Below are 18,060 nucleotides of genomic sequence, written 5' to 3'. Positions count from 1 at the left end.
AAAGAGTTTAATTATTTTTGAAAAAAACACATTTTATAAATAATAATGCAGGCAGCATACAGATACAGCAAAAAGGACTAATAAAGACAAGATATCAACCTCACCAGTAATTGGGTAAATGCAAACAGAAACAATAGTCAGAAACCATGTTTTGCGTCTCAGCTTTGAAAGATGTTTTAAATTAATATTATCAGTGTAATAATTGTGTGAGAATATCTGAAAACTTTTTTATGTCTAGATATAAATATGACAGATCAAATTAAATTGCCATAAAAAGATATTCAAGATGAATTAAATAACTACAGAGTAATATGTATCTATGGGTTTACAAATATTTTTAAGTTTATATATGGATAGATACAGAAATTTATAACAAAATATAGAATATCACATGGTAAATTGTTAACAATAATGTAATCATATATGGGTAGGGGAATGTGAAGGACACAAAGAGTTGAAGGGGAAACATTTCCTTAAAATTCTATATGCAGCTAGGCCAGACATGGTGCCTCTCCCCTGTAATCCCAGCACTGTGGGAGGCCAAGACGGGAGGATCACTTGAGGCCAAGACAAGCCTGGGCAACAGCGAGACCCCATCTTCACAAAAAAAAAAAAAAAAATTAGCCTTGCATGGTGCAGAGTGCACTTGTAGTCCCAGCTACTTGGAAGGCTGAGGCAGGAGGATCATTTGAAGCCCCGGAGTTTGAGCTTGCAGTGAGCTACAACGATGCCACTGCACTCTAGCCTGGGCAACAGACTCTGACTCAAAAAAAAAAAAAAAAAAACCAGCAAAAAAACAAAAACTACATACATCTCTATTACCCTATCCTAAGCAAACATGCATTTTTTACCCTCTATTACTTTTATAATAGAACTTCTTAATGTCAATAAAATAAAATTTTCTAAAGTCTCAACTTAAGCTATATTCTCTGAAATTTGCTCTTATTTTAATTGGATTATAAAACATGATTATTTTAGTTGAAAAGAACACCATATAAAATGAGGGGGGAAAAGCCAACATATTTCAATATTTTCAACATATCACATAATATAAACTCAAAAAAAACCACACAAGTTATATATACTCAAGTCACGGTTTAATTTTAGGTGAAGTCAAATACAAATTACACTGTCATTTATCTTGAAGAATGCTCAAAATTGGTTAAACTAATCACAGATTACATGGTATCTGGGCCCCCAAAGTCTCTGTTAAATGTATCCCATCTCAGAGGTAGCAAAAATAAATCTGACTTAAGTATTCTGGTGAAATGATTTTGAGAAACTGAGGAACTGAAAACTAGTGTAAGATTTTACAAGTATGATTATTCAACTTTGCTGCAATTCTATTCTATTAGGTAAAAAGTTTATAATAATATGATCAAAACTCATCATCTTTTGAAAAGTAAAAAACTTATTCATAATCACACATTTTTCTAAAAGGTAAAGTTTTATTTCATGTCCATTTTTCCAAATTTAGATCATTAACACATTTTCCATAATATTTCTTTATAAAAGTAGTTTTCTTATTACATTAAGCTCCCTAAACAATTATGCAAAGACAACAATCATTTTATGGCTCTTACCTGTAAGTTAACCAAGGTTCCAAATCGACTAAAATGTTCATTAAGTTTGCTGATATTATTTAATTCTGGAGGAACTTTTCTAAGTTCAAGTTTGGTATTTTCATTTCCAAACTGAACCTTTTTCTGGAAGCCTGGGCTGTTGGTTCTATTAAAATTTGGTCTGCAAACAAAATTAAAGTTAATCAATATATTTCTAATTCCTGACACCTACCAACCACAAAGGAATAAAGTTTTACATATGCAAAATGGATATCCAATTAAGTTCAATTTTTTCCCCCGAAACTGAACGTACTGATTCATAAAGGAATTTAAATTTTCTTCTAAGCAACAAAGTTTCCAAATTAGTAGTGTTAGCATCTTTCACCAAAGCCAACTCTCTGAGACGAGTTCTGCCATATCATTTGTTACTTTTCCCTTTTGATCTGCTCCTATTTAACATGCTTAGCATGAAAGGCTCTACTACCTTCTTTTAGTCAATTGCATATATAACCTTTATTCCATTTCTATAAAAGCTAGCTTACTGAAATGCATGCATCCTATTTTAAAACTTTGATTATATTTTATATTTGATTTTAAGTTTTATTTTTGTTGATGACTATCTCAACCTCTTTTCAGCTTTAAAAAAAAAAAACAAAACTGTTAGAACTGTAGACCATACATTTGACATTTGAAGAAAGGACAAAAGTGTGGCCCAAAGAAATTATACTGTTTGCCTTAAAAAATCACAGAATTAATCACAAAGCAAGAACTAGAAACTATCCATTATTAACAGACGTTAAAACTCTAAAAATGCAATCCTAATCTCTCCTCACATATACAAATTTATAAATGAATCATCACACATCCCCCAACATTTTGATTCCTTACCCCTTTCTCTGAAGACTTTTCCTTGACAACTCAATACCTATCTAGCCTCTCCAAAACCCCCTGCAAAGACTTTTCTACCTCTTAATAGGAATTGTTCACATGCTAAAAAGTCTCTTGCCAGACCTAATCCGCACCTCCTTTCCCTAATGATGGGGGGCCCATGACTCTCCTGTATACAGCTAATATTCACCAACATGGCATTTATTTTTATTTTTTTGAGGAGGGGGAAGTTTCTAGAAAGAGGAAAAATATCTTCAACTACCACACTGTTTCTATAATAAAATGACTTTCTAGTACCAGACAACTAACTTTCAAATTTTTAGAAAATAACTTACACTTTAGTTGGGGATTGCCTACAGAAGAGAATAATATAACAGTTTTGTGAAAAAAAAAATACTATATTGTCATAATAATACAGCAATGATCCCAAAAATCAAGGCACAATTAAATTCCTCAATTTTCCCTGCCAGCTTACTTATCAAACCAAGTCTTCTTTGCAGGAACTCCAGGCTCCCCTGAACCAATGGTTCTCTTCCTTGATTCTGAATCCACTACTATTCTCATACTGCTTTTATTAGGAGGCTTTTCTATATTAAAACAAAAGAAATGAAAGAAAGCATAAGTTAATGTTTTCTGTTTATCATAACTACTTCCTTAAATTTATATTGAAAAGTTCTGGCTTTTTGTCCAAATAGGTATATTTTAGAAGAAACAGAAATAAATGTACAGTAGTCCCCCTTATACACGGTTTTGCTTTTCACTGTTTCATTTACCCACAGTCAAATCACAATCCAAAACTATCAAATGAAAACTTGCAAAAATAAACAGTAAGTTTTAAACTGAGTGCCATTCTGAGTAGCGTGATGAAATCTTATGCCATTCTGCTCTGTCACTTTATCACGTAGGCATTTTAACATCTGACATCATCACATGAAGAAGGGTGAGTACGGTGTAAGATATTTTGAGAGAAAAAGAGGGACCACATTCACATAAACTTTATTACAGCATATTGTTATAATTGCTCTATTTTATTATTAGATATTGTTATTAATCTCTTCTTGTGCCTAATTTATAAATTAAACTTTATCACAGGTATGCATGTATAGGAAAAAATATAGTATATATAAGATACGGTACTACCCGCTTCAGGCATCCACTAAGGGTCTTGGAATGAAACACTCGCGGATAAAGAACTAACATACATTCAAATATAATAATCTAAGATTTTTTAACATATTTCAATACATTATTTCATTCCGCACACCTAAATGTTAAGAATCAATAATTCTCACAAGCCAAATTAAAATGTGATTCTGCAAGCCACTTTTGGGGGAGTAAAACCCATGTCACTATTCCCAACTGCCGTCACCCTCACCACAAATAAATATACAAATAAATAACAGACAAATCATCTTGAGACTTTAAGTTCATAGTTTTGAAATCAAATGCACAATCTAAAAGATTCAAAATTTAACACTAATCCAATGATCTTTGAGAACTGATAACCTAGAGCTGTGATGGAAGTGAGCTGCTTATTTAAACATCAACATGTGAATGTATTTGATTTAAAAAGGAAAATATTCAAGATAAATGCAGTGTGGAAAAGAGCTGTCAATATCTGCTTTCAACATTTTACATTAACTTAGATGGCATTTTATGAACATAATGCATTTAACTTGTTATTCTCAAATGACTGCAAAGTTTAAAACATGCAAACTGTAATTTACCACACAGAAAAATATAATTTTAAAATTCCTTTTTTACAGATGAACAAATTGATTGTATAAAATCCCATTCTTACATATTTGTAAACACATAACTAACACAAACAACTTACAATCAGTTTCAGCACAATCTCTTTCACAGCTATACCTATGATCTCCATGCAGGAGGTCATATCAATCTCTAGAACACACAAGGAATTTGCTCTGAGGAATAGTTCTAAATCTAACTTCTTGGTTTTCACTGGCCATCTTCTTCTGGGAATCCTACAGGTATCTCAAAACTATATACAACATTCAATTATCTTCATAATAAATCTACTTTTTATCTTTCTGAAACATTTCTATTAATGAAACTATCATTTTCCCAATCACCTCAGCCAATCATATTTGATTCGTCAATGACTCTGCATATCCCATACACACAGAGACCCCAAATCAATGCCCTAGAGCCCTGCTGCTTTCCTCTATCTTCAACCTTTCCCACAACACTGGCACTTCCATTAATATTTAAATATTACAGCTAAAATTATAAGAAAGAAAACTTCATGAACCTCAGACTCCCATATCCTATCTTCCACTGGACATTTCTACTCAAATGCCCCATGGCCACAACAAATTTAACACTTCCCAAACTACATTTATCTTCCTACCAAATCTGTTCTACTTCTCAATGAATGATATTATTATCTGCCCAATTATCCATGTGTCTAACTTCACCCTCTCCATTACCCCCATTCTAAACCCCACAATTCAGTAAGTTAAAGTTTGGTTGATTCTTTCCACTAAACGTTAAATATTTTCACTTCTGTTACTACCCTAGTCCAGCTACTAACACCTCTATTTTAGAATTCTTCAAATGCCTTTAATTGGCCTCTTACCTCCCTTCACAGTCCTTACTTCCTCTGTTCTAATCAAAAAGTCCTTTTAGTTTCTCAAATGTATCAGAGGGTGCATGTGCTTTACCTAACCTTTCTTTGGCTGACTCTAATTGATCCTACATCTCCCAAGCAAATAGGGTGGAAACATCCTGTATCTAGCATTGATGATGTTCACAGAGCAAGCTGCAGTTTCTTTGCCTAGTGGTACCTTCACAGGACCAGTTCTGTGACATGATTTTTGGTCTTATTCCTGTCTCCCAAGCCTGGTTCACTGGGAGAAGAATCTAATCTGTGAGCTATCCAATGTCTTTTTTTTGTTAATTTTATATGTTCTGTGCTCAAAAGTTCACTAAGAAAGGCAGTAATGTGCTTTTTCTCCCAGCAATTGAAATGGGTTTGCTCCAACTCATCTGTATTCCCTCATTCAGGTTTCTCTTTCATTGGTATTTATTTTAAAAAGGGGTATTAAAAAACACAAAAGCACTTTCTTCTTGATATAATCAGCAAATTTACCTAATAGTTAATATGTAATATGTTTTCCTCCAATATCCTTTTAATAAATTGTTTTTCTGCTTAAAATCATCAGCAATGGTTTTCTGGAATGCCAATGGAAAACTACTTAACCCTTCCTCCTGCCTATATCCAACCATGTGAGCATCTATCAAGTTCTCTGCCTCCTTAAAAATCTGGAAAGAACCATTATCAGGGCCTCTAGGTCACTTTTATATTAATAATTCCAATGCATCAAAGGGTCTAAAATATTTTCCTGTGTTTAAAAATGATAAGTCCCCATCAAGATTTAAAGTATTAAGCATAAGAGTATTAAGTAACATAATAATCTATCACAAATTTAAATTAAGGCCATCTACAGGCTATTAGAAATGTGTAATAATTAACAATATTATAAGCTTTTTATGTATCTGTCACAATCCAGGACTATAAATTTGAAACCTAAATAGGAAACAGATGAGAACATACTGGGGAAAGGAGGGAGAAGACTGAAAAAAGGAAAGGAAATAGAAGTACTATAGGCAATCCTCAATTTAAATGGATTGCTGGGCTGGCACAATGGCTCACGCCTGTAATCCTAGCACTCTGGGAGGCCAAGGTGGGAGAATTATTTGAGATCAGGAGTTCAAGACCAGCCTAAGCAAAAGTGAGACCTCGTCTCTACAAAAACATAGAAAAATTAGCTGGGCATGGTGGCACACGCCTGTAGTCCCAGCTACTTGTGAGGGTGAGGCAGGAGAATGGCTTGAGCCCAGGAGTTTGAGGTTGCTGTGAGCTATTGCACTCTAGCAGGGCAACAGAGTGGGACTCTGTCTCAAAAAAAAAAAAAAAAAGTAAATGAGTTGCTAAATCAGCTATTTGCTACACAAAAACACGTATGAATGGAAAATATATTCCTAAGCCAGCTCACAGAAATAGTACATGATATATCTAAAGAACAGCACTAAAATAATCACTATGTACAATAATGATTCTATGAGAAAAGGCATTCAAATTTTTAAGTAGGAATGCCAGACATTTATTTCTTAATAGGGCCACTTTCTGTAATTTGTAACTATATGCATGAAGAACTGAAATAACCATAACTCCAACTTCTACACGTTAAGATTTATATGTAAGGGGTTTGATCCCTCCTTCTTCTCTCGATCACAATCAGAAATTGGCCTGGCATTGAAATGGGTCTAATAAACATTAGTTTGTGGTGGTAGCAAAGGTAAGAAAGAGATGAATTGAGAGTTCCCAGTAAGAGCAATAAATATTGACTGGTATAATGAAAAGAAAGTAAGTGCTAAATAGTGACGCAAAGAAGGAAAGAGGGTTTCTGTGAACTAGCTAGGTGGGAGAGAGTTTCAGGGGATGGGTCAACATCGCAAACAGCTCTAATCTTGAAGGACTACTTTTCAATTACAAGCAATCTGTGGTATATCCCTTACAAAGAAACTGTTTAAAAAAATAATTTTCCTGTTATTATTAATGATAGCTATTTAAATTCCTCAAGGAGAATTTAAAAGGTGGGGGAAGGAGGCATCCACATTAAATGTCCTATAATCTTACAGAGAATGTAAACTTGAATTAAAATGTTCCTCACATCTCCACAACAAAAAGTTCTTCAAACATTCAAGGAAGATGTTCAGAATCTGACAGCTTCCAAGGAACAAATAAAAAAACTACAAAGTAATGTAAGTAATCACAAGTTTACTAAACCACATTAGGCACTGTTACTTATTTAAATAAATTGGACTTTTATTCACAACCAATGAGGCATGATTTTTTATTCTTATTAGGTAAAACAGCAAAAGAACACTGGAAAGAAAATCAGACTTAAAAGTTAACTGAGGTGAGGAAAAAATATGTTTTTTAGCCCAGGCAATATTTTCTATTATGTCTGACAATCCTTTTCTTCCCTATATCAAAAGTTACCTGTAGCAAATGCTACGTACCTTTCAAATTAATGTGAGCTCTCCCTCCTCTGAACCTTCTTATTAGTTTATAGCTCTATTATACCACTTTTGCTATTTGAGTAACTGTATCAGTCTAAACTTTTAGCTATTTTATCCAATACTCTATCTCCTCTAAGAAAATTTTAAAAGATAAGTCACTTCCTAACACATAATTTCCCTTGTTTAAAAATATCATAAGCAGACCAATTATTAAATTTCAACATGTCAAAAGTAAACAAAGATGAAAGACATACCAAGCACTAGTTTGTACAGATAATTTCATTATCCAAGCTAGGAATAAATTTATTTTTAGGAATTAAAGCACTACGCAAGAGTGTAAATGAACCATGAACTAATAAGACCACAGATGATACAAAATACCACACGCACATGCAAAGCTACCTGAGAAAATATGTATTTTCGTGAAATTCCTTTCCCTCTTCAATACTACAATAAAGTATCACCCATACCACAACATCACAGACATGAAACCACACACTGTAACTTTGCTGTCATGGAAAATCTAAAAGGATTCAGAAAACAAACAAAATTACCATTCCTTATTCAACCCAATAAATAAAAACAGGACCAACTGGTTTTCATAAATGTTTTGTCACTCTTGATATTATGAAAATGATAGGAAGAAAAGATTAATCATAGTACCTCTGGGTGGTAAATCCATATCCCCTGATGTTAGTCCTATCAAGTTAGGCCTTTGTGCATGCACTCTGTGTCTATACATAGGTCTGGAAGTGTTTGTTATGCTTGGGGCTTCAGGATTGTAGCCATCTGTGTCATATGTATCTGGTAATACAAAAACTGCAATTAAAAAACAATTATAAAACTCTATTTGGTAATTTTTAATATTGATAACAGAAAAAGTAAACTAACATTATCATTATATAATATATAATAAACATGTTTTATACGTATTAAGAAAATAGTTTTATATAAAAATTATAGAATATAGTTTTTTGAAAAAAGTATTAACTGAAGGCTTATTTGATGTATATTAACCATGCCTACATTGTATTCTATATAATTTTAGTAAGAAAAATAGTCGTGACAGAACAATTCACTCCTTAGACATTTTTTAATTCCTTGTCTAAAAAATTGCTCTAAAACTATATTACATTATGAACATAGAAAGGGCCAAAACTGCACCTGCAGTAAAAAGAGAGGGTGGAGCAGGAGGAGGCTGGTGATGAATGCCAGTTGTTACTACAGTAGGAACAGAACTGGTCGCAGAGTTTGGAGGAGCATCCATGCCAGATGGCTGCAAAGGAGGAAGTGGAGGTGGTGGTCCTGTCAAAACCAAAGAATAAGAAATATCATCTGAAAGCAAACAAATAAAATAAGTTATTATATATCCAAACATAATACTCTCATTTATCAAACTATAATATCTACAAACACCAAGCTCTTACAACTAAATTAGTTTTCTAGGGTAAAATATCCTTTTAGTGCATTCCAAAATGGGTTTGCCTTAAGCTATATAGGACTGTGCCATACATAATTGACAAGGCCACTCCGAACCACAGTAACTGGTCTGGCATAGACTGCAAAGTCGAGATACAACCAAATGGCAGCATACTGTTCTTAGTTTCTATTAGGCATCTATGGGATTTCTTTAGATACTTTTCATGTAAGCATCAAACTGTTAACTTTATAAAAAGACTATGAATGGCTAGATAATAAACACAAGCAAACAACCATATTTACTTACCTGTTACAGGTGGGAGACTGGGTGGCAATGGACCTGGAGGTGGCACTGGGGGTCTAAGATTTACAGGTGGGGGTGTAAGAATTGGTGGAGGTGGAGGAAGTCCAGGAGGTGGTGGTCCTTCAACAACAGGAGGCTGTGCTGGGAAAGGCAGCATACCAGGAAGATTCACATCTTCCACAACTACTGGGTCACTTCCATGATCAAAGGGACACATGTCTCCTCTCATACAAAAACCCTTTTCTATAAAGAAAGAACAGTTAGAAAGAAATGTGAAAAGCACTGAAAATATAATTTTTCTCTAAGTTAACAAAAGAAAGATATTTAAAATATAAATATTTTTTAATATTGGGCAAAAGTACAAGTAACCATTTCCTAAGATCTATCTGCTTATTTTCAGTAATATAAATATTTAAGTCATTAGCTAACATACACAAAAAAAAAAACAAAAAAAAAAACCACATTAAAATAAATATACCTACCTAGGAGGATGATATAAAACTTATAATTTTTTTCCATATCTTTGTCATTACAAACATTACTCTTAATTTAAATATCTCACTTAAAAGAACATTGCAACTACAGCTTTACTACTACTTACAAAACTTTTACAGTAAATCCTTGAGTCTTCAATTCTTTTATAGAATTCTAACATAGGTGATACTTATATTTCTAGGTCCTACTTATATTTCAATAATCATTCATTCTAAAGAAATGAGTTTTGTCAAGAATGTTTCACTAGCAGATTCCCTAATAACTCAGCAGATATTTACTCTTGTTTGCTAAACTCCAACAATACATTAACACTTACTAAATACTATCTTTAATAGTAAATACTATCTTCAGATAATAATCACTGGTGACTAATGAAGCTTTCAATAATATTGAAGAATTTATGAAGTGAATGAGACTAATTTCCCACTATTTCCAATATCAAAGGTAGATCTTTGAATAACTGTGTATAACCTAAACTCACAGAATTTAGGCACTGGAAACATTAATACTTCATGAAATAGTTGAAAGACTTACCATCATAGTCTCTACACCGTTTCTTTGGCATTGGTGGTCTGACATAAGAGTTATGGTCCACCTGGTCTTCATGAAATTCAGACCAACTTTCAGTAGTGTTATTACCATGATGAGTAGGAGCAATTACTGTAATAGTGCTGCTCAAAGTAGGTACAGGATAGTGGCCAGATGAAATACTAGGTACCGAAGAGACTGGAGTATAATTATTTTCTAATGGATCTGTTCTATCCAGGTCATATTTAGGTTTTACCAGATCCCTTTCTGCAACAAAAGATAAATGACTTATAAAATTAAACTCTATAAAAAACACCAGGTACCAGATCTTAGAAACAGTGACATTTTACTAAATATAAAGGTTTACATTTTACATAATACCCCTTTTAAAAACTGCTCCATCAATAAACAATGTTCCCAGTTAAACTATTTCTTTTCAATATAACCTAACTATAAAACCACATATAAAACTGCTGTATTTAATAAGTTTATCCTTGGAGTTTTATTTATAAAAAAAAAAAAAGAAAATTTTTATTGTCTTCATGATAATGTTAGTATGAGTAATGGCAGCCCACAAAACACAATAAAGTATGGTTATTTTTCCTGTGATGAACATTTTGTTGTGATCCAGTGGGCTTCATCCCAGAGATGCAGGGATGGTTCAACATATGCAAATCTATAGATGTAATTCACCACATAAATAGAAGCAAAAACAAAGACCATATGACCCTCTCAATAGACACAGAAAAAGCATTCGACAAAACTCAGCACCCTTTTATGATAAGAACACTTAACAAAGTAGGCATAGATGGGACTTACCTAAAAATGACAAAAGCCATATATGATAAACCCACAGCCAACATCATACTGAACAGAGAAAAACTGAAAGCACTCCCGCTTAGACCTGGAACCAGACAAGGCTGCCCTCTATCACTGCTTCTATTCAACATAGTGCTGGAAGTCCTAACCAGAGCAATCAGACGAGAGAAACATATCAAGGGCTCCAAATGGGGGCAGAAGAGGTCAAACTTTGCTGATCATATGATCTTATATCTAGAAAACCCCAAAGATTCTGCCATGAGACTACTGAAATTGATAAACAAATTCAGCAAAGTCTCAGGATACAAAATCAATGTACACAAATCAATAGCATTTCAATACGCCAGCAGTCAAACTGAGAACCAAATCAAAGACTCAATACCCTTCACAATAGCAACAAAATACCTAGGAATATATTTAACTAAGGAGGTAAAAGACCTCTACAGGCAGAACTACGAAACACTGAGGAAAGAAACAGCAGAGGACTTACACAGGTGGTAAACCATACCATGCTCATGGGTTGGCAGAGTCAACATTGTTAAAATGTCTATACTACCCAAAGTGATCTACAGATTCAACGAAATCCTTATTAAAATACCAATATCATTTTTCACAGATCTAGAAAAAATAATTCTACGCTTTGTATGGAACCAGAGAACACCCCGTATAGCAAAAGCAATCTTATTGGGGGAGGCATCAATTTACCAGACTTCAAGCTATACTACAAGGGTATAGTACCTAAAACAGCATGGTACTGGCACAAGAACAGAGACATAGATGAATGGAACAGAACTGAGAATCCAGATATAAAACCCTCCTCATATAGCCATCTAATCTTTGACAAAGCAGACAAAAACATACACTGGGGAAAAGAATCCTTATTCAATAAATGGTGCTGGGAAAATTGGATAGACACATGTAGGAAACAGGATCCACACCTTTCACCACTCACAAAAATCAACTCACGGTGGATAACAGACTTAAACCTAAGGCATGAAACTATAAGAATTCGAAAAGAAAATGTTGGAAAAACTCAAAGACAATGGAAGGAATTTAAGAGGAAGACTCCAAAGGCAATCACCGCAACAACAAAAATAAATAAATGGGATCAAATTAAAAAGCTTCTGCACAGCCAAGGAAACTATCACAAGAACAAAGAGACAACCTACAGAATGGGAGAAAATAGTCTCATGTCATGCATCCAATAAAGGGCCAATAACTAAAATCTATATAGAACACAGGAAGATCAGCAAGAAAAAAAATCAAACAACCCTATCAAGAAGTTGGCAAAGGACATGAACAGAAACTTTTCCAAAGTAGACTAATGGCTAACAAACATATGAAAAAATGCTCAACATCTCTAATCATCAGGGAAATGCAATCAAAAACACAATGAGTTATCACTTATCTCCAGTGAGAATGGCCTTTACCAAAAAGTCCCAAAACAATAAATGTTGGTGTGGATGCAGAGAGATAGGAACACTCATACACTGCTGGTGGGACTGCAAACTAGTACAACCTCTGTGCAAAGTAATATGGAGATACCTCAAAGAGCTACAAGTAGAACCATTTGACCCAGCAATCCCATTACTGGGCATCTACCCAAAGGAACAAAAGACATTCTATAAAAAAGACATCTGCACTAGAAGGTCTACAGCGGCACAATTCACAATTGCAAAAATGTGGAAACAACTCAAGTGCCCATCAATACATGAGTGGATTAAGAAAATGTGGTATATGTACACCATGGAGTTCTACTCAGCCACAAAAAACAATGGTGATCTAGCATCTCTAGTATTATCCTGGATAGAACTGGAGACCATTCTACTAAGTGAAGTATCCCAAGAATGGAAAAACAAGCACCACATGTACTCACCATCAAATTGGTATTAACTGACCAACACTTATATGCACACACGGTAGTAACATTCATTGGGTGTCAGACAGGGGGGGGGGGGAGGGGATGATCCGTTCACACCTAATGGGGCCGGTGCATACCATCTGGGGGATGGACATGCTTGAAGCTCTCACTCAGGTGGGGCAAAGGCAATACATGTAACCTAAACATATGTACCAGCGTAATATACTCAAATAAAAAAAAAAGACCTTACTATGGCTTTTTACAGTAAACATTATTTGTTAAGGTAAGAATGGATGAGCAAAGAAGAGGAAAAAGGACTTCATAATAAACATGAACAAAGAAACTAACTAGGCTGTATATGGTCCCAAGGAAAGAGAAAAGATATTAAGGAGGTTAGTTAAGTGAAGCAATGTGCAAAGAGGCCTACTACACCTAGATCACAGTAGGGGAAAATATTCTAAAACAAGAGTAATAGAATACAGGGCTCATGGAAAGGCCATAAATAGTATTAAAAGTAGCAAAAATCTAGGTTTCAGTAAAGGTGTTTTACTCAAAGATGTTTTAGTTGTTTTACTGCAGTATCTTCTTTTCAATAATACATACTAGAAGAAAAACTATACATGTTGGAAATGACATGCTCTTGCAAACACATCTGAAACAAAAATTTTTTAACTTTTTAAATATTAATAGTTTTGAGGTATAACTGATATATAATAAACTGAACATATTTACAGTGCACAAATTAATGAGTTTTGACTGATGTATACTCCCGTGAAACCAACACCACAATCAAAATGATGAACATACTCATCACCCCCAAAAGTATCCTCATGTACCTTTCTAATCTGAAATCCATGCCTCCTTTACTCCATCTCAGGCAACTACTGATGTGCTTTCTGTCATCAGATTAGTTTGCATCTTCTAAAATTTTATAAACACATGTACTTTTGTCCAGCTTCTCTCACTTAGCATAATTATTTTGAGATTCATATATTTTGTTGTATATATCAATAGCTCTTTCCTTGTTATCCATCTTATGGTATGGATATACTACAATGTGTTTATCCATTCATCTACTGATGGATGTCTGAAGCTGCTATGAACATGTGTGTACATGTCCTTGTGTGGACACATGCCGTCATTTCTTTTAGATAAATACCGAGAAGTGGAATAGCTGAGGTCATTTGCTAGGTGTAGGTTTAACATTTTAACATATGACTGAAGTGTTTTCCAAAGAGTTCCAGTTTACCTACCTTCTAACCAACATTAAATATAATCAGTCTTTTTCATTGTGGTCATCTTGTTGAATGTGCAGTGGTAATGGTGATTTTAATTTGCATGGAATAAAATTTTAAAAATAAAAAAGCATTCACTTGGACCACAGAACAGAACACAACACAATAGAAAAAATGAGGACAACTTCGGCAAAATGTTAAATAATTTTTAAAAACCCTTAAATATGAACTTTCTTCACAATAAAAGAGCGATAACCAAAACAAACATATACATGTACTACTTACCCCTGCTTCGTGTTCTGCTTCTGCTTCTAGTCCTGCTTCTATCTCTATCCCTGTCACGAACCCTCTCTTTACTCCAACTTCGACTTCGACTCCTGCTGTAACTGCGACTCCGCCCTCGTCTTCTATTGTATCGGTCTCTATAGGAGTCTCTTCGAGGAGGGTTTCGATCATAATCTCTTTTGCGAGAACGATCGTCTTTTTTCCTCTCATCACGACTTCTAAAGAAATACATGATCACTTTTATGTAAATAATTTTAAGTGGATATAGGAAAAAACTCTTATTAAGTGCAAAAGTTATTTAATTCTTGTAACATAATTTTTTACCCTATCATCAGAATACATATACGTGAAACTCAAACAATTGAAAAAAACTAAGTTTAAGGACCCTTAAACACTTTTATGAGGAAAACTCTTAAAGTCTTAATCCTTAGTCTTATACACATTGGCATCTATACAATTAGATATCTGTACATAAAGACATCTATACTATACATATGTCTTATGGAACATACAGAACATATTGCCTTGTACATATAGTCTCATAGGTATGTATTACATGCACTATACTCTAAATACTTTTGAAGCCTTAATGAAAAAAATAATTTAACCACACTAAAGGGAATCTTCAAGCAAAAGAAGAGTCACACATTAAAATTATATTGGAATCTGAAGTTTGGAATAAAAATAATATTAACAACTAATATATGTCAAGTACTGTTCTAAATCTTACTCCCAAGATGTACAAATCTGACCTATATTTTCTTGGTAGAAAAGCTGCTAGCTGCACTTTCCTAGACCAATCAAAGAGTAGATATTACTTGCCCCTATGTAAAAGATAATCAAAATCTAATCATTTATATAAAAGATAACTAAAGTCTAAACATTGGGTATATAGTTTAACGAACCACTCACCTATTTTCTCTGTATCGGGAGCTTGACTGGGAAGGACTATGATTTAGCCTTCTAGAAAACTTCTTCTCACGCTCTTCTTCTTTAATGATCTGATATACGAAATGAAAATGTGTACCAGTTTAGCAACAGTTATTCCTTAACTGTTAAACTATCATCTTCTAAAAGTATTCAAACAAAATAAATTTCTCTACTAAGTACAATCATTTAATTTAGCTATAAAAGACAGTCTACTGAAAGTTAAAGTGAATGGTAAAGAAAGTCATAAATGCTTATCTTAGATAATAGGGGTGAGAAAACATTTTAAGCGAGCATCCTCATTTTAAAATAAATAATGGAAAGTTGATTTTATTCCTTCTTTCAAAAATCATACATTCATATTTTGGTTTCACGGATTTGGTCCATCACCAAACACATCAAAGAATATAGGAGAATGCATTAGAAGCAACCAAGTCATTTAAAAAAAAAATCTGGGAAATAATATATAAGGTGACAATTCTCCAGTTTCTATATATTCCTGTTTCCTATAACGGGCCTCCATTCACATTATGTAACTACTAGAAAGCAACCCTGGAAAACATTCCCTTGATCAGTGCTACCATCTCCAGATTATACTGCCGAGAACATTGTTCCATAGGGCATTAATAGATGTGATTACAAAAAAAGGATTGGAGATTAAACAGATTTAGGAATAGTGAACAAGTAACTTCTATAAATAGATAGAGCTCAAGATTTTGCATTTTTAAAAAGAATCCTGAGATATTCTTAAGAAGGTATTCTACAGTTAAGGTACACATCTTCCAGTTTATGCTAGCCGTTCCCAAATTCCTTTTGGTAAGAGCCTCTCATTGTCAAAAGTGTGTCCCATTGGATAAGAAATTAAATAGAAACTCTATTAACAAACCAAACTAGGGTAAATATTTATTAAAGCCTTCTTTTTTAACAGTTTGCCTTTTTTCTTCTTTTGTTCTCCTTTTACCACCTACTCCAGTTCTCTTCCCAACCCAGACAAAAAAACTAGGTATGAATACAAACCCTCTTGATGCACTCTTTCCCTTCTATTTACCTCAATGCACTCTTGCAAGTAATTTATGTTGACATTTCACCATATTCCATAGTACTTGCCCATCTGGGAACTTTTAGTACACCCACAGCATCTTAAACTCAGACTGCCATCTGGCATTTTGACAATTCTTAAAGATCAGGGATTAATATCTTCTACAATTGGTCAAGACAATTGTGATAAAGTATTGCTGCATCAATACATATAAGACTAAGGCTTTGCCACACTAACTCACTTGAGGGAAGACTGCTTCTCCAACCACCCATGATTTACTCAAGATTTTTTGAGAGTTAAAATATAATTAGTAAGAAAAATATGAAACCAATCCAAAGTTATACCAGTGGGCAAAGCTTAAATAAATTATTGTGTATCTCCACATGGCATAAGTGACTGCCAACACACATCCACTGTCCCTTTCTTTCTTACTACCAGAACACCTATACTGTTAGGTATGAAATATGCCCAATTATAAAATTACATTTCTGGTCATCCCCTGCAGATAAAACTGACTGGGATGCTGTGTGTGCATGTGTGTATGTATATGTTGAGTGAGTGTGAAGTAGGCATGTGTTTATTAAAATATACACATATACATATGTGGAAATATATTCAGATACAGATATATTATGCATTGGAAAATTATCACGTATTGTATACGTATATATTACTATGTATTAAACTGTATATAATCTGGGGAAAGGGCATAAAAGGAGAAAAAAAAAATCAAAGGTCACAACCACATCTCCCACCATACAATAATCTCTCAACAATGACACCAGCTACCATTTACTGAGAGCCTATCATATGCCACACACTAGGCCAAGTGCTTTATATACATTATTTTACATATTCCTCATAACAACTCTACAATACTTCCATGTCACAGCTGAGTAAACTGAGGCTCAGAAAAGTAATGTTTGCAAGGTCACAAAGCAGTGACTTATAGAAAAATCATAAGCAAGATTTCTTTGACCTAAAGCTACGCTGAATCCAGAAATGTAATAGCTTAATTGTTAATAATTATTTTCACTGAAATTATACTCTTAATAGCAAACTGAGAAAATCTGAATTATCATATGACTATTAGATAATAATGAATAGAGATTATAAAATATAGATACAAATATCAAAACCTCTTGAGGTACAAAATCATTTCCATTGCCCTGTGAAAATCCTTGTGTTTGCACATAGGACAGAAGCAGTGATCTACTATCAATCTAATTACTTTCATAGAACACAGATGAGATTCCAAGTCTGTAAGATATTGTACATAAAAGAGTTAAAAGCAGACCCAAGACTATTATCCTTAGAAAGGCCTGCTTATAAGACTAGCCCTTAGCTGGGTCCAGGGAACCCTGATTTCTGGAGGATTCCCTCTATTCTCTGATATTCACTGTATGTGAATCATTTGTGAAAACAACATGGTTTACGCTAAACTCTTGCTTTCCTCCCAGGAGTATAGAATTTTGGTGTACAGTAAGTGGAGGGTGTCTACGTGATCAGTACAAAAGAAAAACCCTGGACAGTCTCTAATGAGCTTCCCTGACTCACACATGTTGTAGCAACTCATTGCTAAGGAAATTAAGTGCATCCTGTGTGACTCTGAGGACTCTGGGAGCTTGTGTCTGTTTTCCACTGGA

General features: G+C 34.0%; 1 protein-coding gene across 18 annotated transcripts in view; it reads right to left on the bottom strand.

The window, feature by feature from the left end:
* The window catches only part of RBM26 (RNA binding motif protein 26), an 85,672-nt gene that overhangs the window by 39,960 nt on the left and 27,652 nt on the right, over positions 1–18,060 (bottom strand). For 9 of the 18 annotated variants that reach the window (XM_045567500.1, XM_045567501.1, XM_045567495.1 and 6 more), the window contains exons 4-11: positions 15,361–15,449; positions 14,449–14,666; positions 10,255–10,515; positions 9,229–9,468; positions 8,667–8,837; positions 8,166–8,321; positions 2,926–3,037; positions 1,584–1,743 (exon numbers count right to left, since the gene is read on the bottom strand). In XM_045567500.1, coding sequence (XP_045423456.1) covers positions 1,584–1,743; positions 2,926–3,037; positions 8,166–8,321; positions 8,667–8,837; positions 9,229–9,468; positions 10,255–10,515; positions 14,449–14,666; positions 15,361–15,449 — 1,407 coding nt within the window. The remainder of the gene's footprint in view (positions 1–1,583; positions 1,744–2,925; positions 3,038–8,165; positions 8,322–8,666; positions 8,838–9,228; positions 9,469–10,254; positions 10,516–14,448; positions 14,667–15,360; positions 15,450–18,060) is intronic. The other 9 variants (XM_045567499.1, XM_045567504.1, XM_045567505.1 and 6 more) reach the window with 3 other exon arrangements.

This window comes from Lemur catta, chromosome 13 (genome assembly GCF_020740605.2).
Source record: "Lemur catta isolate mLemCat1 chromosome 13, mLemCat1.pri, whole genome shotgun sequence".
Lineage (NCBI taxonomy): Eukaryota > Metazoa > Chordata > Mammalia > Primates > Lemuridae > Lemur > Lemur catta.
Note: the sequence above shows the minus strand (reverse complement) of the source record. Positions and strands in the feature narration are given on the sequence as shown.